Source organism: Paramormyrops kingsleyae, chromosome 20 (assembly GCF_048594095.1).
Source record: "Paramormyrops kingsleyae isolate MSU_618 chromosome 20, PKINGS_0.4, whole genome shotgun sequence".
In the NCBI taxonomy this organism is placed as follows: domain Eukaryota; kingdom Metazoa; phylum Chordata; class Actinopteri; order Osteoglossiformes; family Mormyridae; genus Paramormyrops; species Paramormyrops kingsleyae.
The window spans coordinates 21649683-21671521 of NC_132816.1; the positions used below are offsets into that span (position 1 = coordinate 21649683).

General features: G+C 50.6%; 1 protein-coding gene across 8 annotated transcripts in view; it reads left to right on the forward strand.

Annotated features, from left to right (window-relative positions):
* Window positions 1–6210: 6210 nt before the first annotated feature.
* LOC111848433 (calcium/calmodulin-dependent protein kinase type II subunit gamma-like) overlaps window positions 6211–21839 on the forward strand; it is a 38498-nt gene continuing 22869 nt past the window's right edge. For 5 of the 8 annotated variants that reach the window (XM_072703543.1, XM_072703546.1, XM_072703549.1 and 2 more), the window contains exons 1-4: window positions 6211–6405; window positions 7312–7406; window positions 20893–20952; window positions 21700–21754. In XM_072703543.1, the coding sequence (XP_072559644.1) occupies window positions 6341–6405; window positions 7312–7406; window positions 20893–20952; window positions 21700–21754 (275 nt within the window). In that variant the 5' untranslated portion in view covers window positions 6211–6340. The remainder of the gene's footprint in view (window positions 6406–7311; window positions 7407–20892; window positions 20953–21699; window positions 21755–21839) is intronic. The other 3 variants (XM_072703545.1, XM_072703544.1, XM_072703547.1) reach the window with 1 other exon arrangement.

Here is a 21839-nt window from a genome sequence, read left to right on the forward strand (position 1 = left end):
TTCCCGGGCAGGTAAACATGCGGCAGCACGTTCGCCCTGCGCTGGCGCGCTGATGTTTACACGCAGGTGTTAATGGATCGCCTGTGTGCTGAAAATAGAAGAGGGTGTGGATTCTTACGACGGTACCTCAGATATGCCAGTGGCCTCATTTAAGAGGCTCCTCCAAATGGCCGGTTTATTTTTTGTGAGATTTACATGTCAGACATAACATGCTGTAATAAAGGCCTGCACTCACCTACTGGTATGGAATGAATAAAATTTAATTATAAAAATCTCCGTGTTACTATGTTATGCCTAATTATTCAAACTTTTATATCTGTAGCTATATTGATCCAAAGTGGTAATGTGGGGTATTTTTGCAGTATAATACAGATACAAGTTAAATTTAACTAGGAAAAGCAATGCTTATAGTGTAACAAGGATTTGGGTCTGGGGGGGGTGTTTGTGCACTTACGAACGGAGCAGCTCCAGCCAATGAGAGCGCACAGGATGAAGTGGAAATAAGCCTGCACCCCCCCCCCCTCCCCCTCCAACACACAGAGACACACATACAGATACAGATACACACACAGAAACACACACACACACATAGACAGACAGACACATAGAGAGACACACATAGACAGACAGGGGATGTGTCCAGAAAGCCTCTGGGCTGTACCTCGAGGCAGCTGCCTCCTCACCTGAGGCGTGACCCCAAAGAGGCAGCCCAGTGGTCCATCCGAGCGTGACGTCACAATGGACCATCCCAGCATCACCAGGGATTTTTAATGAGGCCCATTCACTCCAGCGCACCACAAACAATGGGGTCGCGACCCCACCTAGATCTGAGGAAACGTGCTGTGGACTTCAGGGCTAGCTAATGTCATCGACGAGCCGGCGCTTGCAGCGGACGCGGAGAAAGGTCATTTGTGATGGCTGCTTAATTGCAGTAATGTATCCTGAATCGTGCCGTGTGTGGGGGAGGAAGGTAATCTCTGTGTTTAGGTGTTTACCATGATTTATCGTAGCTGTTTGCAAATGCTTCTCATTAGTGGGTACCCTTCCCATCAGCCCTCAGGTGGGTCCATGTGGTCACTGGGCCACACCCCCCCCCCAGACTCCATCAGTTCAAGCCCTGTGTCACCAAACAGTCTGCTTTTGAGGTGAGTCCTGCGCCTGAAAGAGGTCACTGCTGTATTTCACGCACGTCTGCTCCTCCAGAGAGTCCACTTGGAGCCAGTTGTCTTCATCTCACAGCTGCATGTCCTCTAGGTGAGTGTCCTTCATCCGCTCCTCTCACCTTCCTCATCTGTGCCTGCAATTGTCGGCTGGGTTCACAGCTTGGGAGTGGCGTTCACATTTACATTACATTCACATTTACATTTACATTTACATTTCTCCAGTTGATTCTTTTACCGTAACATCTCAGTTTAAGTGAAGTAATAAGGTCATTGGCACAAATGTGGAAAATGCAACAAAATGCACAGATATTACAGGATTTCAAAGATGTTCAAAGAGTCGACACTAAGTTGCTCAGCTGATGTGTTTCTGTACACCCTATTCCTGAAGCAATGGCCGCAACCCAGGAATATAACCTGAGCCGGGGCGCCAACCCATCGCAGGGCACACACACCGCTCACAACCACAGACAATTTGGCAACTCCAGTTCATCGTACCCCACCCGCGCAGACCCGGGGGCAAAACCCGAACCCTGGTTCCAGAGGAGAGAGGCGATAGCATTAGCTACTACGCCGCCCGTGTCACATCTTACACCTTTTTTTTCATTTATATAACTCATGGTGTCGTTGGATCGATTAAGTTTCTCGGGTGAAAACCAGCAACGTTTTGGCTTCAAATTTATGTCCATAACTACTATGCCACGTAGTGTCCACAACAGGCAGTAACACCGAGCAGTCTGGGTCCTTGTTGCAGACACAGAAGGTCACATCCACCACTTCCGCACCACATACGTTTGTGCTCTTTCTTCTTTATTCTGGTGTCACTCATGCGTTATAAAATAATATAATCTGTTTCCAAGGAAAAAGGCGTGTTTAGCCCGCCAGGCCTAGAAAGGGCTCGATACAATCAATAAGAGTGAAAATGACGCCACCTCTAGCTTGCAGGAAGTGAACATATATTAAGATTTTCACAGACACAAAGTAATTTTCCTTTAAGTGTTTCCAATCGCAGTCAGAACTGCAAGAAAATGAGTTTTAGCTGCACTTAGGGCCTTTGCACCCGTGTCTATTTTTCTCTGATACGTCTAGGATCACACTCAGGGTCCCCAGGAATCATCAGAGGTCCAGAGCAGGAGCCTGCGTCATTTCTGCCCTTATTGGGGGGGGGGGGGACGACGACACACGATGTAATATGTTTGCTGACTGTCCAGGTCTCCATGTCTCTGAAATCCACCCGTGAACACACCCATTGATTGCTGGTGATTTATTGTTAGTTTAGAGCTGGCAAGTCCAGTCAGATTCCGTGTGACACACCTCACAACCCGTCACGACGTATCTCAGCAACAACTGCGGCACTGAAAGTATCACCCACAAACACCGTCTCATTTGACGGCTGCCGATGACGATGACTCAGCTACTATCAGAATTAAAAGTCAAGCAGCAGGTGTGACTTAAAGAGGAACTAAAGGATTAGACTGTACAGCACATTGATCGTCGAGCTGGGTGTGATCCTCCACGTCATCCGCTCCTTAATAGCCCAGGAGAACAGCACAGTAATAATATTTACAATGGGTTAATTAAAATCCAGAATTAAAGCTGGTCTTGTTTGCTCAAATAACGACATTCAACCTAAAGCTTGTTTTGTAATTAAGCACCTGGGCGTCGCCGGATTGAAGGCCAGGGCAAAGCTTCTGTATCCTCTGGTGGTTCAACATCTAACGTGCATGTGGTCTGGGCAGAAATGCATTGGCTGCCAGACAAGCAGAACGAAGGGGAAGTGACACCACATGAATTCCAAGCGTGATTGTAATTCAAACCTCACCCACCTCTCGCATTGTCCCCAACATGACCAGTGCCTCCCTGCCATTTACCTGAGTGAGTGTGGGAGGACCTAGCTGGTATGTTACCAGGTCCAGATCCATACACACCCTCATGATGCTGGGAGATTCCTAAAGACATCAGCCTGTGACAAAAATCCTTGTTCGTACAGTAAACATCTAAGACCTTTGGTTCCTATAGGAGAAACCTTCTCCTGTTCTTCTTACCCCCCCAGCTCTCAAATTCCAGCATCAAGACCCAGAGGCGATTCCAGCTGTTGAAAAGATCAGCGGCTCAGTCAAGTTTACCTGGGGCTTGACTTTTGCCATCTGGGCTAAAATACCGGCGGCTCTAGCCCCGAATGATCAAACTTAACGACGCCCATGTTAAGACCCCAAAAACACGCAACATACATGCGCAAAAGTCCACCTTTTAACTTTTCTTTCTTATTCTTTTATTATTATCACACTTTTAACTGGAGTAGCTTTTTACTCCGGGGATAGAAGACCTGATTCCACACAGAATCTGCGGAATTGTAATTAAAGTGCAGAAGCGATTCCCAGAGTCCAGAGCGAGGGGGGGGGACACAGTCACAGTCACACATGCTCACAGGCAGGGTGTTAAGTAACACTGCACCTTGTGTACGACGCATCTCATTTCTCAGTCAAATGTAGACAACCTGCTCTCTTTGGTTCGGCAAAGTGAATTTAAACAATTATATTTTAAGAGAAAGGTCTACCCATCCACTCTGGTAACGATGGCAGTGCCTGTTGGGAAGAAGAACATGCTAACTGTGCAGGACATGCACACGTCCAGCTGCTCTGTGCCCTTTATGTATGTGGGCTTATGTATTGGGAGTGTGATGTCACCAACTGAATAATGGTATGAGAGAGAGAGAGAGAGAGAGAGAGAGAAATAAGAATGAATGAGCCAGCGGATGAATGAAGACATAATCTAAGCATTAATACAGAAGAATCTATGGCCTGGCGTAGGAGTTTAAGACAAGATCCGGTATAAAAAATTCAGGTCTGCAGTTAGCGCAAAGGGACTTTGATGTAGATGATGATCACACACGAGACACTGATATTCTGTCCATAGCAGCGAGGGAGTGTGGCAGGTCTATGCTCAGACATGTGGACCAGCAGATCCACTTAAACCTGACAAGTTGGAAAAGCTTTTAGTAACAGCACCAGCTGGAGATATGGTCACGTCCCTGTCCATTATCAGACCCAACACCCGCTGCGAGCCCCTCAAACTGCTCCATGGGCAGATTCACGCCCACCTCCTGGGCACTTTGCTCTTTTCCAGGGGAATTTCTGCTCCCTGCAAAGCGGCCAATCTCAAGTGGCATCCCGGTCTCAGCCTGGTCATGTGACCTATGGAACACGGACACCCGTGACCGCAAGCGCTTGCCTCTGTGTTTTTAATCTTGTTTTCTCGCTTTATGGTAAAACACGACACCTCGCCATGTGTCATAACGGAGGCCTTTTATCATCTCCATTATTTGGAAAAGAAAAATCGTTACGTGTCCAGAGAAACTAATGGGCTGGTGGTTTGAAATGCGGTTCAGCCCCTCGCAGACCGAGCTCAGCGCCATCGTCAGCCGCCTCGTCATTAACCCATTAGAGGCACTTTAGGTGCAGGCAGGAGGAGCAAGCTCTGCCTTCACAGAAACGAAGCAGGCCTTGGCAGGCGGCGGACGCCTGCCTTTAGGGACCAAACCCCTTAAAGTGCTGCATTCCCTGCTTTCTATCCCATCTCTTCCAGTTTCATTATAACAAAAGATGACCTGCACAGCAAAAAACCTCTGGATGCTTCCGGATGTTAAGCAGGCCTCTCTCTAACCGGTGATCACGAGCAGGCCTGCGTGCCGCCATGAATCCGGCAGCGCCAGCGGCCGCGGCTCTCATCTGTCTTGATGAGATCAGAATGTTTACAGACACTTTCGTCGCGCCTGACCATGTCCTGTGGGAGGCGCCGTATAACCCCGAATTGGTTTGCACATGCTAATGGGCGAATGATGGCCAATGCAATGTGCAGTGCAAGTCACATGACGACTGATTGGCAGTACAAGTCACGTGAGGACTTATTGCTGATGTGCTGCAGCTGCAAATGTGCACACGGTCTGTTTTTTTGGAGAAAAGGCAAATTGCAAGTTTTGTGTAATTTAGAACTCAAGATTTAATCTGGTAAAACTGCTAAAAAAAAAAAATGAAACAGTTTTTCTGTGATACTGGGGGAATTTGAGTGCTAATGAATTAGGATAAGTGATAGATAGATAGATACATTTTTTTATTATTATCTATTATCTTTAGGGTTATGGGCTGAAATGAAGGTTCTGTTGTCATATGTAATATCACAAAAAAATGATTTCATTAAAAAAAATTCAGCTGTATAATTAGTTCATGTAAAAAGCCATTTAAGTCACCTTAAGTCACGTTTGCAGGGCAGGTGCCCAATTTCCTGAAAAATGGACAAATTCGGGAGTGCGGGGTCATTGATGATGTCACATGGATGAGGGCGGGGCTTGGAGAATATCCAGGCTGTCCATCTTGCTGTCAGGGGTGGGACAAAATCAGGCCAGTCAGGTACTGGGGGGGTTGTCTGTTAAATCAGACCAGCCAATTAGATACCTGTGAATTGTTCCATCTGGATATAAGATGAGCCCGTAGGTCACTCCGTTCTTCCTGTAAAATATGGTCCTTATCAGAGTGAATTATGGTTATCTGGCATCACAGTGACAGAATGTATTCAGTGGCAGTTAGTGACATCGTAATTCTCCATTTGTGCTATCAGCGTTTGTTTTGTTATTTCACTGGGGAAAACGGCCCACAACATCGGCAGATTTCGCCTACGTGCTGTGGTGCTGAGCTGTAGTCCCTCTATGCAAAAGTACTCTAATCTATATAAAATAATAACAAGATAATATTTAGTCCACTCTGGATGATTAAACAACTAACTCTATTAAATAATCGCCGCCGGCAGGTTTTCTTTAATACGCAGCCCGTGTTAACATAATTTTCTGCGCTCTTCTCTGATATTGAGACCGTAAAGTAAAGCTAAATTAAAATGAAAGGCGGCACGGTAGCGGGTCCGGGCTACCGGGAACCGCGGCTCGTCCATTCGCGCTGCCCCCGCCGGGCCAAAGCGCGTCCCTCAGCCCCGCAACTCTCGCGTTACCGGCCATCTTTCCTCTCTCTCTCTCTCTCTCTCCCTCCCTCTCTCTCTCTCTCCACCTCCAGCACCACTCCCCTCCCTTTCCGTGTCTGTTCCTCTCGCTTCGCTGTCAGCGCACGATAACTCGTATCTCCTCCCGAAACCTGAGCGCCGGTGTCCCCCCCCTCCCCGGCCCCGCACGCAACATGGCTACGATCGTCACCTCCACCAGGTTCACGGACGAGTACCAGCTTTACGAGGAGCTCGGGAAGTAAGCCAGCGCGGCCATGTATAGCGCCTTTGCTATTGCTTACTGCCCAGGAAATCGTTGTCTTGTGCTGTGAGCCTTTGGGGCTTTTTGACTGTAACAGGCAGACAGGGCAAGTGAGGGCTGATCGCGCGGGGTCGGGTCCGGGCTTGCGGGCTTGCATGCATATCGATCGCTTTGTTGTGCTTTGTGCATGTACCGGGTCTTAAGGATGCATGAAATACGTGCACGCTTAACAGTGAACTTGAGTGCGTTTCATGAGGAAGTGTCCTCAACCTGAGGAGGGGAGGGGGGGGCGGTTTGCGTTTAATCTGCGTTTCGAAACGCTGCACTTAAAGATCGGCGCATTTCTGATGGTCCGCCGTAGCAGCATCACCCGACGGGGAATGCGGGCAGCTGCGGGCACCGGAGAGCCGAGGAAGAAGGGCTTCATCCCTTTATCCATCCATGTTATACACCCACCCCCCTCCCGTCAGAAGCGCCTTAATGTCAAGTTACACGTAAGCGCTGGGTGCCCGGCGGGGAGGCGAGGCGGTGCGGAGTGTTACGAGGGTCTCTCGCCGATATCGGGGGGAGATTTAGGGCACAAGCAGCGTTACTGTCCCGTCGCTCCTTTTTTTTTCCTACCCTCCCCACAAAGACCCCCGCCCCCTCCCCTTTCTGCCCAGGCCTTGTGGAGCCCGAGTCCCTCCCTGCCATAATGTAGCAATACGCCTAAGTTTTAAAAGCATTTGTAAAGTATTTTCGAGCTTTTCCTTGGTGGGGCAGGCTCAGGAAAAGCAGGTTTGCAGGTGTAGGTGCCGCACCTTCGCCGCCGCACGTGTGTCCCCTGGCTGCTGCTTTACTAACCCCCCCTTAACCAGGTAACCTTCTCTAACTAGTCTCCGGTTACTCTCCCTTTTCCCGCAGGGGTGCCTTCTCTGTGGTCCGCAGATGCGTAAAGAAATCCACCGGGCAAGAATATGCTGCTAAAATTATCAACACGAAGAAACTTTCGGCAAGGGGTAAGGCAATCGACAGAAGGAATTATAATGAAATAATAATTACGGCCCCTCCCTAGTCAGAAGCCTGTGTTGTTGTTGTTTCATTATTATTATTATTATTATTATTATTATTATTTTATTATTATTATTATTATTATTATTATTATTTATTTCTTCATCAAACGCTGCTTTCGGTCTCTTGTGCATGGTTACCAGTTGCAGGCGCAGTCACTATGGCTTTAGTATAAATCGCTGGCACTCACTGCCTTCTGATCGCTCTCCTTCGTCACTGCCGCCCCGTCCTGCTTTGCACAGCAGCTTGTGGTGTTGTAAATGCTTTAAGCTGGGGGGGGGGGGCAACTTTAGTGTTAACGTCATGTGTTTGACGTGTTTTGTCGGCCATTAATACCGTAAGACAATTTCCCTGAGAATTTACCGGGCAGGTTAATAATTTTGCGGAGGTTTTGCAGTGTCTGGCGCGGCAGCGTCAGTGCTGCGGGAATTGGTCTCTGTCTGGGCCGGCAGCGGTGGAGGCTGCTCCTCGCTGGCGCCCCCGCCAGTGGTGACACGCCGATGACACTGCAGCGACAGTGAGCCTCACACGGGGGGCTGGAGACTGTGGAGAGCTGGTCCCGGATCGGTGGGTGACACTTTGGGGGTGTAGCCAGTGTGTGGCATCCAGCGGCAGGATACATTTTTAATTATATTTTAGTCATTTGTCCCTCAAATGTAATGTTACCTATTATTATAATGTTACCTTTTACTCTTTTGCTGGATATTCTGTTCTTACAAAGCGTAGCAGTAGTTTAGCCTTAGAGTCTGTCTAGGGCTTTGAACATATAACCTGCTATTTGATTACATATGAACACTGTGTGGTATGTGAGGTAAAAGCAGAGGGTCTTGCCTCTGCAAAGATAAATAGTGATGTTGTTGGATTTCATGTACTCCCCGTTATGCTGCTTGTAGTGCATTTTAGTGTCCACTGGAGCAGTGATGTCACCACCCCAGATTCCAGGCGAGGCTTCTGATTGGCTCCCCTGGTGGGTGGCTTATGGCAGAGTAATTTTACTGCTTTCTTGGGGTGCTTGTGCTGGCTGGCAGTGCCTGTTGGGGTGGCGGTGCGATCTGTGGGTGGGCCATGCTCTTGGACCCCGGGCTCCGAGTTCCCACCGTGGTGTGGAGTTTGGCTGGTGGGGGTTAGACAGGGCCTGGGATTTGGGGTTGGTGATGGGGGCAATGGCTACATTGAGGGGTGTCTTTAGCTGTGCTTTGCTTGTGCGGCGAGTTTTCCGGCTGGCCGTATATAAACCGAATGGCCAAAGCGTCACTATAGACACGCTCATTAAACAGAAGCCTCATTCTAAGCGTCACGTAATGCGTCTGGTTTGTATGGTATCCATGTGTGTAGCTCAAAATGCGTAAAATGGTGGATATGGTACCAGTGATGAGCGCCTGTGGGGCCTGTAGTGTGGGCAGATGAAATCCAGCAGGTGGCGCTGCAGTTAAGGAACTGTATCTGTGCCACATGGTGCTTCTGATTACGTCAATTAGCCCAGATTACTTTTTTCGCTAATAGAAATGTGCCGTTTTTTGTGATCAACATGACTTGTATGGCTTTGCTTACATGTAACTCGCCCCTTATGCTGACTTGGGCATAAAATAATCCCCCCACCCCCACTTTTCCAATAGTATTGAACAGTGTCCTTCTGCTGAGAGACACAGCGGTTTCTAGGGCAGTGTGGGAAGCGTGTCTCTGATGCCTGCGTTCAGGGTGTATAACATGCTTTTAATCTGGATTAACCCCCCCCCCCCCTCACTGGTTACAGTGCCCACTTCCCACTGGGTAAAATGGGGCAGTGATTGATGGGGATAAGCGTCCTGCCCATCCTGGGATTTGGCCCCTGGCCATTCAGATCCTGGGGGCCACATAGGCCGGCGTGACGCTGATATTTGTTGTCGATGCGCTTGCCGTGGGTCTGCCATTCCTCCTATCGCCATATTAACCACGAGTATGCCGCCGCCACACTTGCCGTAGGCCTGCCATTCCTCCTGCCACCATATTCACCGTGTGTATGTTGCCGCCACGCTCGCCGTGGGCCTGCCTTCCCTCCTGCTGCAACATTTACTGTGCAAATGTCGCCGCCGCACTTACTGCATGCCTGCCATTCTTCCTGCCACCACATTCTCCGTGTGTATGTTGTCGCCACGCTTGCTGTGGGCCTGCCATTCCTCCTGTCGCCGTATTAACCGTGCACATGTCGCAGCAGGTCCGCCATTCCTCCTACTGCCATATTACCTGCGTGTATGTCGGCGCCGGCACGCTTGCCCTGGGCCTGCCATTCCTCCTGCTGCTGTATTAACCGTGTGTAAATTCATGCAGGCCTGCCATTCCTCCTGTCGCCATGCGTATGTTGCCGCAGGACTGCCATTCCTCCTGCCGCTGTATTAACCACATACATTTTGCTGGCAGTCTTGCCGCAGGCCTGCCATTCCTCCTGCCACCGCATTAACTGCATGTATGTCGCCGCTACATTCACAGCGGGCCTGCCATTCCTCCTGCCACCGCATTAACTGCATGTATGTCGCCGCTACATTCACAGCGGGCCTGCCATTCCTCCTGCCACCGCATTAACTGCATGTATGTCGCCGCTACATTCACAGCGGGCCTGCCATTCCTCCTGCCACCGCATTAACTGCATGTATGTCGCCGCTACATTCACAGCGGGCCTGCCATTCCTCCTGCCACCGCATTAACTGCATGTATGTCGCCGCTACATTCACAGCAGGCCTGCCATTCCTCCTGCCACCACATTAACTGCATGTATGTTGCCGCCGCACTCACCGTGGGCCTGCCATTCCTCCTGCCACCACATTATCCTCGCGCAGAAGGACATTTATTATCTGTCCATATGGCCGGCTTGGTGGCCCTCCTTTATTTCCCCACCCAGGATACGAGCATTTGATTTGTGTGCCCGGCCGGGCGCTCTCTCGTGTCGAGGGCCTCTGTTTAGACAGAGCGCTCTGTGTCACCTCTGCCACTGTCTTTTTGGGTCGGGAATTACGGCCCTCCTTGCTTCTGTGGCAGTTGGATGAAGGCAGGGGTGCTGTTTACCACCACTCAAACTGTGCCCCCTTTTGGCTGCAAACAGTCATTACACTAAATATGAAACACATTCCATATTTAGGAGATACTGAAATAGTATGTTCCACTATCCAGCCAGGGAGCTACGATCTTCTGATTGTAACTGCTAGCTACTTATTTAGTTTTTGAAGCATTATGGGGGGGGGGGGGGGGCTTTTTCAGACCCCAGAATCAATAATCCTGTCACCCCTGGAACCAGTGGGGGTAGGTCTGGGAGTGTTGGAATGTTTGGGTATCTGCAAGGTTGAGGCCTGATGCTTGTGATCTTGGCAGGGTAGGGCGGGGCTTGGTGGAATAGGGTGGGGCTTGCTTTGGAGGGGCGGGGCTTGGTGGAATGGGGTGGGGCTTGGTTGGATGGGGCACGGCCTAACAGGATGGGGTGGGGCTTGGTGACACCACATTAGCTGTGGAATCCAGTGAAGCCATTCAGGAAGGTGGTATTGCACTAATCTACATTGCGTAATAACATAAAGGGCGGGTGATGTGTGGCTCAGCTGGTTAGTACGCTGTGTCTGTGATTAAGAAATCCCAGGGACAGCAGAGTGATCTCAGAGTGATCTCAGAGTGATCTCAGAGTGATCTCAGAGTGATCTCAGAGTGATCTCAGAGTGATCTCAGAGTGATCTCAGAGTGATTCGGGTGCCTGAGTAAAGCCCTTAACCCCCAGTCTGACCCTCCTCTCACAAATGTGCATCACATTGAGTAAAAGCTTCTTCTAAATTAATAAATGTACTTAATTACTGGATGATTTTGTAGCCGTTCTTCAGAAAAGCCTCAGAGTTTGTGTGTCGCAAACCTGCATACAGCTGCGTGTGTCTTGGCTCTGAGCTCCTCCTGTTTTATTCCTGGGGTGTGCATGTGCTTTTAATGCCTGAATCCTGAGTCACGGTCGCTCTGGCTAATCAGTCGGACGCTGTGGTCTGGTCCTCAGCCATGGCTGCTGTTTCCGGGTTGCTGTTGCGGTTTTCCCCTCTGGTGCTTCTGGGAGGTGCGAGGTCTCCCAGGTTAGTGGAAAAAAGCGCCATCTAGCTGCAGATTTCATCAAATGATTTATCATTCATGCACCGTTTCTGGCACAATGCTTTCCTTATAAATCTTATGCATCCTTCATCAAAAGCGGGAGGCTTCATGCTTTATCTTTTTCTGTTGGCCTGCCTGTTGTCCAGTGGATGAACTTTATTTGTTGGAAGTGCAATGCAAAAAGCTCTGTGAGAATCCTAAATGTCTTTCAGCCAGGCTATGTGTTCCCTAGTTAAGCTGCCTGCCCATTGACGGGGGGGGGGGGGGAGGGGGGTGAAAAGGGCATGTTCCAGAGAGGCTGTAGCAGCAGGCCTGCTAATAGGGCCCAGGCAGGTGCAGGAAAGCCAATGATCAGCAGACGGGCTCTTCTGTCCTGTGGATTCTGGGTCTCTGCGATCTTAAAGGAGGTCCATTCTTCTCCTGGTGGCTCCTTAGAATGTTCTAGGTGATCTGGACCAAGTGTGGACCCTCTGGGTGCAGGTGAAGTCGTCATTGTGATGGCGATCATCTCGCCTGGAGCGTCAGATGTGACTCCCGGTTTTACCCATACCTTTAACTTAAAAATGACCTGGTACCAGTTAATCTGCTAACGTTATCTGGTACCAGGTCATGGTGAGCTGGCAGGAAATGCCAGGGACAGCCTGGACAGGATGCCAGTCCGACGCAGGGCTCATACACAAATTTTATTTAGGTGTTGGGATACCGTCGTGACCTTGATATTTTTGGCCTGGCAGTGTGAGTCCAGCCTGAGATACTCCGACTGGGGGGTTGTTTCGCTCCTTGGCATCTTGGGTGGGCTCTCACTGGATGGGATGGTTGCTAGGGTTACAGCGGAGGGGGGTGCCAGCGTGGAGGTGGACTGGAAGCAGAGACGGCCATGTTGGAGGTGCAGTGGAGGGTGCAGGGGAGGGTGCAGAGGAGGGTGCAGAGGTCTCCAGTCGAACACAGCAAATAAGTCAAGGATTTTATTATCCCCCTAAGCACTTGCTGCATCAGCCGGAATCTTCCAGAAACGCTTCAGGCGTGCAAATAAATATTGAGCTGCCCTTCGTCTTGTTTATTGCTAGTCGCAGTTCGGCAGCGTAGGCGAGAGAAGATGTTTTACTTAGAAGCTGTTGCACTGGTGGAGTCGCCCTGCCGAGCCCACCTAAGGTAAACAGGCACGTGTAAACATCTTCATGTCGACTCTGGGAGCGTTAGGTAAACATCGCTTTCTGGCTGCCTGCTGGTGACCGCCGGGCTCTGTGTGAGGGCAGGCCGGACGTGCATCTGGGGGGGTTCCTCCGCAAGCTCTGCAGGGTGTCACTGGTCACCAGCCAGAGTTAGGCCATGTGGGGGGGCTGAAGGATCTTCAGCTGTTTATTTATTTAGTTCTTGAAACCTGCTGGGCAGCAGAAGGCGGCAACACCCGTGCACGCAGGATTTGAGATTATGTTCATCAGATCATAGGAATTCTAACTTGCGTCACTCATGTATGCAGATACATGCGAGATTATATATGTATATATAATATAATGTAATGTATACAAACAGCACTGAGGTGTTAGTTATATATGCTGAAGTTTGTATCGGTCTGTGTTTGGTCCCGCGCTCTTGTGGTCTCTGAGTGTGCAGGCAGTGCGTGACAGTCGCTTACCGGTTTGTTCCATCATTTTAATAATAGTGTAAGTCGTGCTATATTGGCATTCTAGTGATAAATCTGAAACGCTTATCGTGGATACGATCGCAACTGGTCGCAAAAAATTATCATTGCATCGGCCACCATTTACTGTGTGTTTGCTAAGTTGCGGAATTATCGCTCTGCAGTGAGAGAGCTGCACGTGGAACCCCCTGACCTGCTTCGGGGCGAGCGCTTTTACGCACTGGGGCTCGTCTTTGCCATGGGGGCTGACACAGCACACCAAGCTGCCTTGTATTTTAACAGAAGGTGAGCCCCAATGAACCCGTAACTGTGATCAAGCACTGCACACTTCTCTGTGGTCTGGGGTCCTCGCGGTCCCCGGGAATGAGAAAACATGCCTAAGCCAGACTGAACCTGTGCCTGCTTGCCAGCCTGCCCCCCCCCCGCTTCCTTTGCATTTATGTTCACTGTTTTTTTTTGTTTTGGATTTACTGTTATAAATGGGGTGCAGTGACCCCCCAGTTCTGTAGTTCAGAGGTGATGCCGTGGCACGATATTCCCATGCAGTGGAAAGACACAACTTTAATGGTAAGTCCATCCCAGTATCGACTGCAGGATGGGATCGATGGGGAAGCAGGTGGTGCAGAAATGGACCCATGACAAACACTGCAGCTTAATATTCCAGATGGGGATTCCTGTCATGCCGTCCGGGGAGGTCAGGTAATTACACATCTGGCCGTTTTAGAACCGGCGCACAGAGCAGGTAGATAATCCACATGATAATATTAACAGGCTCTTTCATACGTTTCTAACACGAAATCATCGCCCCCCCCCCCGATTCGCCGGAGTCTTTCAAAAGCATTATAAAGTGGGATTCTTCTTCACTTTTGTGCTGCACTACTCGAAGCCGTGAAGTTGGAGGGATTCCCGGCCTCCCCACTGGGGGCCGCTTCGCCTTTTTTCCCTGTCAGCGCTGGGATTCATTATGCAGGACGCTCCTTATTAAATATTCACACCGGGGACACTTCTCACAGCAGCTGGCCTGGTCCGCGGTGCCTGCTGTCTCGGTCCTTACTCCACGCGTGCGTACGTTCAATCCGCAGCCGGCCTGGTCCGCGGTGCCTGCTGTCTCGGTCCGTACTCCACGCGTGCGTACGTTCGCGCCCCAGCCGGCCTGGTCTGCGGTGCCTGCTGTCTCGGTCCTTACTCCACGCGTGCGTACGTTCGCGCCCCAGCCGGCCTGGTCCGCGGTGCCTGCTGTCTCGGTCCGTACTCCACGCGTCTGTACGTTCACCCCATGGGGGATTCCAGTAGCGCAAGTCAAGATGCCGCTTTAGAATGATCGGGTGAGTTTGGCGGCTCCAGGTTTGAGCCACAGCAGGTGGCAGCGCCCCCTGCTGGGCTGTGTTCGGCTCTCTGCCTTCCTGCCATTAGTTTTTGTATCTCTGTAATCCAGGACCTCACAGCGGAACACAGGCTGGCTATGGGGAGTGGGTGAGGTTGAGGAGGAGGCGGCAGTGGGGGGGGGGGTTTCCTTTCAGCTGCCAAGCACTTTCAGGGTGTTACAGCAAACAGAAAAGACTCCTTTGTTTGCTGCAGCTCTTCATTGGGCTGGTATCACAAGACTGACCCGGGGTGCTGGGTGGGGGCGTTTGTGTGCGGGGGCCGGTCCTGCAGCACTGGCACTCGCCGCCCCAGAATGCCTCGTCATCGCTCCTCAGCCCTCCTTCAGCACAGTGCCAGGGGACTGGAAGGTGCGGTAAATGCTGTTACCCGGCACCACCTATCCGGAGAGGCCGGGTCCGCGGCCGGGCGCACTGAGCTGTGCGATTGACGAGTCTGTCCCTGTGGAACGGGGTCAGGAATAGGGGGTGGGGCTGTCTGGACACATGAGGAGGCGGGGGGGGGGGGGGGGGGGTGGGGTTACAGCTGAGAGAATGGCAAATGAAAACAGGCAGTCCTATTAAACAAAACAACTGATAATTTATTTGAATTTTAGTTTTGTGTATGTTGTAAGTTTCTTGGCAACCCTGAATTTTGGTGCCTAATGTGCGACAGACGAGCGGGTCTGGTTGGTCTGGGCCCTTTTTTTTGACTGTTTATTAAAATTGTAAGTGTATGACTGAGACAATATGAATCCATATTGGGTCTCAGTATGAATTATCTATAGCAAATTACATTAATGTTGTGGTTTTTCGCAGAGCTATTTGATGTACAGATAAATTTTTTTCTGGGATGTTGAACTCAGACTCTGCTTACCAAAGCTGGGTTTGGCATCTTTGTTTCCTTCCTTTGGGCATCAGGGAGCGGGACGTGCGTGCGGGGGCCGGCAGGTGAGGGAGCGGGACGCGCGCGCGCGCGCGCGGGGGCCGGCAGGTTTGTCCACTGTCTCTCCTCTCGGTTGTCTATTGTGTTTGTAAGCTGTTTGGCACTGGAATTCATCAAGCTGAGGCCAGGCATTTAGTGTTTTTGCAGACATGATCCTTGGTGTGTGTGTGTGTGTGTGTGTGTGTGTGTGTGTGTGTGTGTGTGTGTGTGTGTGTGTGTGTGTGTGTGTGTGTGTGTGTGTGTGTGTGTGTGTGTGTGTGTGTGTGTGTGTGTGTGTGTTGTTGCTTGCTTAAGCATCTTTTGTTAAACATGCCTACGAATCCATCTCGAGTTACAGATATCTAGGGAATGTCGTTTGCTCATTACGGGCAACGTAACTGAGCGGCTCATATTTCATAATTTGCGATGACATCTTGTTTTCATCTTGTATTCTTCTTTGGAGAAGATGGTAAATAAATAATAAATAAATAAAAACAGCGTTTTTCGAGAGTTCTTAGGCCGCACTTCTGGCCCGAGCTGCGTTTGCCCCACGCTGACATCAGTCTGTAACTGGCTGCCCTCAGTCTGGTGCCAGGAGCCGGCATGGTGGCCCTCGCCTCCCTCCTGGCCCTGGGTATGCTCACGCTCTCGAAGGACACAGTTATGTCGGTCATGTGACAGCCTCGGTTGCCCATATTTGGCCTGGCTGGTGGGGGAAAACGGCCGCAGTTGTAGCTGGAGCGGAGTTGGGATTAATGTCGCTATTAAAGATCGTTCTTCCTGCTTGTTTGGTTGGTTGGTCATGGGAGTCTTTGAGCAAGCTGGCCTTTTTGGGGGACCTGGTCTTCACTGCCCCTTGAATTGTCTCCTTAAATAACCACAAAACCTCCTCCTTTTTGTGCCAGTTGTCAGGGCCTTCACCCCTGGGCACCTTTGGCGTGGTTTGATGAAGACGACGCCTGTGCTGTGAGCCCTGTAACATGGACACGGCGTCTCACGCCATGGGGGGGTTCGAATTTGGCCAGTTTGGTCCTGGGTGTTCCACTGGCTTTGGCTCAGGCAAATTGGCGTCCATTTTCATGGGACAGTAGGTCACAGTAAGATGGGGGGGGGGGGTTTGGGGTCTGAAGGCGACCCTTACCCAATGGGAGGGGGGGTGTCACTTTCATTTCTGTGTCTGCTGGCCAAGCTGGGAAAGCATGTTGCGCATCGCTACAGCATCAATGAATAATGCAGAAGTCCAGGGCTGTGAATCCTCCACACAGCATGTTTGTTATTGAATAACCACTTAACTTTCTCATTTCCAGAGCCGCCTCACTGGCCGAACTGCTCTTACGCATTCATTCTGGAAAATTCCCTCCTCTGGGCCCTCAGTCACACCCCTTGCTCCTGTGTATGCACTCCATGTTACTATCATTCATTCATTGGCATGTTGTTCACATGCATTATTTTTACCCATAAGCTGACTGCCTTCTGGCCTTGTTTCGAAATCTCTGCTTCAATGCTTTTGAATGCTTCAAAACCCCGCCCTATTCCCGGGACGTGTGTGGGGCTGCTCTCTTGGTGCCATCCTAGGTGCCACTGAGCTGTATTCATAGGTCTGGTGTGTTTTTACTTATTTGGCAGACAAGTTAATCCAACATACAATTAAGAAGGCTCAGTCAGCCAGACCCTAGGGCAGATGATAGTCTTACTCAGAGAGCCTGAGATTTGAACCAGCAACCTTCTGATCACAGGCATGGCGCCCTAACAGGCAGAGCCATATACCGCTCTTTAGTAAGCTGTTAAACTCGTCCTGTAAGTTTCCAGAAGAACATGAGTTGCCACATTGTAGCGCTGCGCTACTGCCTCTCTCAGGTGATGTTTTCTGATTGGCTGTCTCTGCTTACCGGTTAGTTATTCTGCATTCCTTTTACCTTGGAGGTCGGAAGTTGGAGCTGGGAATGATGTCACACCTCAGTTAACCATGTTGCAGTGAAATACTTCAGAAAGCGAGTTGGCAATACCAGGGACCTGTTTCGAAAACCAGAATTTCTCGCTTAGCTGGATAACAATTTACCTCAGTTTAAATTACCTTTATTATCGTTCTCTTACGTTTAGCCTGACAAGTTATACGGCTAATCAAGAAATGTTGTTTTCTGAAACGAGCCCCAGTTCTATCACGGATAATCAGTTGCAATATCAGTTGATGACGATGCATTATGTGGTATTTTGCACATAAAAAAAACACTGTAGCAACACGTCCACAGATAGCGGTTAGACAGTCACACAGACCGATTTAATGAGTCACAAATAAGACGTAAGTGTTAATAAACATTATAAAACTCCAGCTTTAACTGATGATGACGATGGGCGCAGCCATCTTGGATTCTGAGCTGCAGTGGTTCCTCCAACTTTCCGAGGCAGGATTCCTACTGGAGGCCTTCCAGCAGGACTTCCGCATTGAAATGGAGCGCAGCATTAACACCGTGCTCCACAATCCTCATGGCCTCCTTAACCTCGCTTGCTGGTTTAGCGTGAACTACAAAGTGTGAAAAAATCGACAGGGGATGCCGCCGTGCAGTGACTGTTGATGAATATTAAATATCGAAATATCACGATATCACGCGTTAGACCCTCAACCTTAAACCATGAAAGGTTCATTTTAACAATCACTCCACTGGACCCACAGGAATTTCCCAACCCATCCACGTTACCCAGAATCCATCACCCCCTGTGAGGATAAGCGTGTCCATGGTGTCACAGTAATGCTGTGAGGTCACACCTAATGGAAGCACCAAAAGCAGTGAGTAACTTAGTTATTGTTAATAGATGAGTAACATATAGAATTTAGGGTGAACTCATTAGTCCTTAACAGATGGTTTTATATTATGCTTGGGTTTGTAATTTGTGTCTTAGCGATTAGCTGCTGTTTGCAGCCTGGTTCCCCCCCCCCCCCATCTCACCACAAAACTCACCCGGCCAGATGGGGCAGCTGGAGGTGCGGGCAGCGCAGGCGGACGGCTCAGGACTTGCTGATTACCCGTCGCCCCAAGCGGGCGCGTCTTTGTAAAGCGAGCAGGATGATGTTGACCAGGGGTAGCGCCTCGCGGGGAGGGGCCTGCGGAACCTGCCTCGTTTTCTCATTTTTGAGTTTCATCGCTTCGTCAGCGAGGAGTTTTGAAACCTCAGAGCTGAAACTGGCTCAACGATGATCCCGTGTTGATCGTCTGCTGTCTGATGGGCGTCTCTTAAGGATGTGACTGGGCGGGTCTGGGCCTTCAGCTCTGCCCACTGCCGTTGTGCCGCGTATGACGCAGTCTCAACGCTAGTAGCTGCTCTGCTCTTAATTTTATTTTTGATTTGTTGGAAAAAAGCTAATTTCCGAAAGTGCGGAGTAAGCAGGTGGCTAAGGGCGTCGTGCTAAGGGGACCCATGCCCCTCCCTCGTTAAAGCGGGCAGCGGACGTTGGACGTGCTTGTAATTAAATGCGGGGGCTTGTGCAGATGAGAGGTCGCCTGATCAGTATTGATGGTGGGGGGGACATTTGGACAGCATGAAGGGTTCTTTTTAGTGAGTTGGGGAGGTGTGGCTCAGCGGGTTAGGATGTCGTGGGTGTGAGCAGAAGGTTGCTAGTTCAAATCCCCTTGTTATTAGAGTGATTGTGCCATTGGGCTCTGGAGAAAGCTATGTACTATGGCACCTTCTCAGGATTGGTCTATGCTACTGCCGCTGAACCCAGTCCACGGGAGGGGTCAAAAGTCTGAGGGACCTCAAGAAATGGGTTCAGAAACGATGCTCTACACCACATCAGTAGAAGCAGAGCGGAGTCTCTCAGTCCCACTTGCTGAAGTCCTAGTTTGTAGGCCGGGAAAGGACCCCTGTCTTTCAGGGGCTTATGAGAAGTGGCTTAAACCAAGACCGTTGTAGGATGTGTTGTGCGAATTCCATTAGTGGACTGGAAAGATGGGGGGAGACTGTGGGACTGTGATGGGTTGACCTGTAGTGATGTGTTGGTCTGAGGGTGCTGTCAGGTCTTGGTACGTGTAGAGGGCGGGGCTTAGCGAGGATGCTGCTTGCTATTGGACAAGCAGTCACGTCTGGGTGAGTGGAGAGGGCGGGGGTTAGCGAGGATGCTGCTTGCTATTGGACATGCAGTCACGTCTGTGTGAGTGTAGAGGGTGGGGCTTAGCGAGGATGCTGCCTGCTATTGGAGGTGCTGTCTGGTCTGGGTGAGTGGAGAGGGCGGGGCTTAGCGAGGATGCTGCCTGCTATTGGAGGTGCTGTCTGGTCTGGGTGAGTGGAGAGGGCGGGGCTTAGCGAGGATGCTGCCTGCTATTGGAGGTGCTGTCTGGTCTGGGTGAGTGGAGAGGGCGGGGCTTAGCGAGGATGCTGCCTGCTATTGGAGGTGCTGTCTGGTGAGGAGGGATTTGTGAGCTTCTTGCTTGATTAAAATGTCAGCAGTGCCTGCTTTCCGCTTTGGAACGGCCCAAAGACTGAGCCGTGCGTGTGTGGGGCCTGGAGGAGTCCCGCACTGCGGCGCCATCATCCTGCTCCGAGTCACACCTTTGTGAGAAGAGCCACATGAAGGATATTTTTCATAGTTATTTGAAGCTGCTCACTGGAAAACATGCACCCCCCCCACTGTCCTCAGTACCATTAACCCCAGCATGAAGGCGCCCAGACAGTTTTTCTTCTTGCTGGTTCTCGATCTGGTGCTTCACCGACCCTCAGAAACTCGCCAGAGGGGCCTGGGATCTTTCCCCTATGTTCCACCTGTGCGGTTGTTCAGCTGTACAGCGCTTTCTTCTTTTGTTTGTTTTGCGTTTGTTTTTGTCTTAAATGGGGCTCCGAAAATATATTAAATAATTCCCAAGCACCCCTGTGCCCGAATTAAACTGCCAGCCCCTTCTCTGGGCGGGACAGATTTATCTCCTGGCCGAGCAGCCAGGCCTTGCCTGTGCAGAGTCACTTCATTAAAATAATATACATGAATAATGTATGATGGCCATTTCCCCCTTAGGTGTACTTTCTAAGATGTTTATCAGGTTTTTTTCCTAAAACTTTGACTTTTCCCGTCGCGGGCTTTCGTTATGAACGCTGACTGAAGACACGTAGGCTAATCGGCGTGTCCTGGGTCCCGTCAGATGCCCATTTTGTCACTGGCTGCTCTGGGTGTCTTCACTGGCTCTGTGTTCTCTGCGTTGTCCCTAAATGGAGGTTGTGCGGTTCCCGCCAGCCCGGCCCGGCCCAGATGGTGCTCCGTGTCCTCACTCAGGCAGGTGGCCAAGCCCGGCTCCTCCCGTGTCTTTGGAGTGCCGAGACGAGGCTCCCCCCGGGAACCAGCGGGCAGCGACTGCTACTCCGTCTCCCTTTTTCCCTCCCTCCTCTCCCTCCGTCTGCCTTCATTCCTCCTCTTCTCTCTCCTCACCCCTCAGATCATCAGAAACTGGAGCGTGAGGCACGGATCTGCCGGCTGCTCAAGCATCCCAACATCGGTGAGTATTGTGCGCCTCCTGCAGGCCGAGCTCAGCGGGAACGTCTTCTCAACCTCGGCTGTATTGTCCCCTGTTTGGCTCTTAAATGGAGGGACCGTCAGCTGAGCGTGTGTTGTTTGGGGGGGGGGGGGGCACTTTCACCCCGTAGCGGCTTTCTGGTCCAGGCAGACCAGACCGTTTTGCTCTTGTCTTCGCCATTCTCCTCCTCTGATCTTCATGCCTGTCTCCCAGACTTAGCCCACCCCCCCCCGGCCTTCCCTCTGTCTGTCTCACTTTCTCTTCATGTATTCCACTTTCTGTGTCCCAGATTGTTCTCCCCGGAAAGGCACCCTCTCCATTCCTCCCTCTTTCTCCCTCTTTCCTCTCTATGTCAGTCTCTCCCCTCACGTTCCCCCTCCAAGGGAAAACTTGTCATGTCTTTTTTTTCTTTTCCTCTTTTTAAAACTCTGACCTCCTCTTCTCCTCCTCTTCTTCGTCCGTTTCACCCTTGGGCCCTTCTGCTCCGCCTACTCTGGTGTGGAATTTGGCCTAGAGCGCCCCCAGCTGGTCCACATGGGACTGGCGGTCCGCAGAGTCAGAACTTCTAAACTTCGGATGCTGGAAGCTCTTTGGTTGCTGCTCGTTTTGGTTTTTGAGATTTTAATTCTGATTAGAGTCTTTGAAGTACCATGTCACCACAGGGGTTTGCAAATGTCAAAGGTCAAAGGTCACGCTGTCTATCTCTCTTTGTCCTGCCCCCCCTCACAGTCAGACTCCATGACAGTATTGCTGAAGAAGGCTTTCACTATCTCGTCTTTGACCTGTAAGTACCCCCTGCCCCCGCTTCTTAGCCGGCATTATCGACACCGTTCTGTACTTACTGGACCAAAACATGCCTGATGTACTTC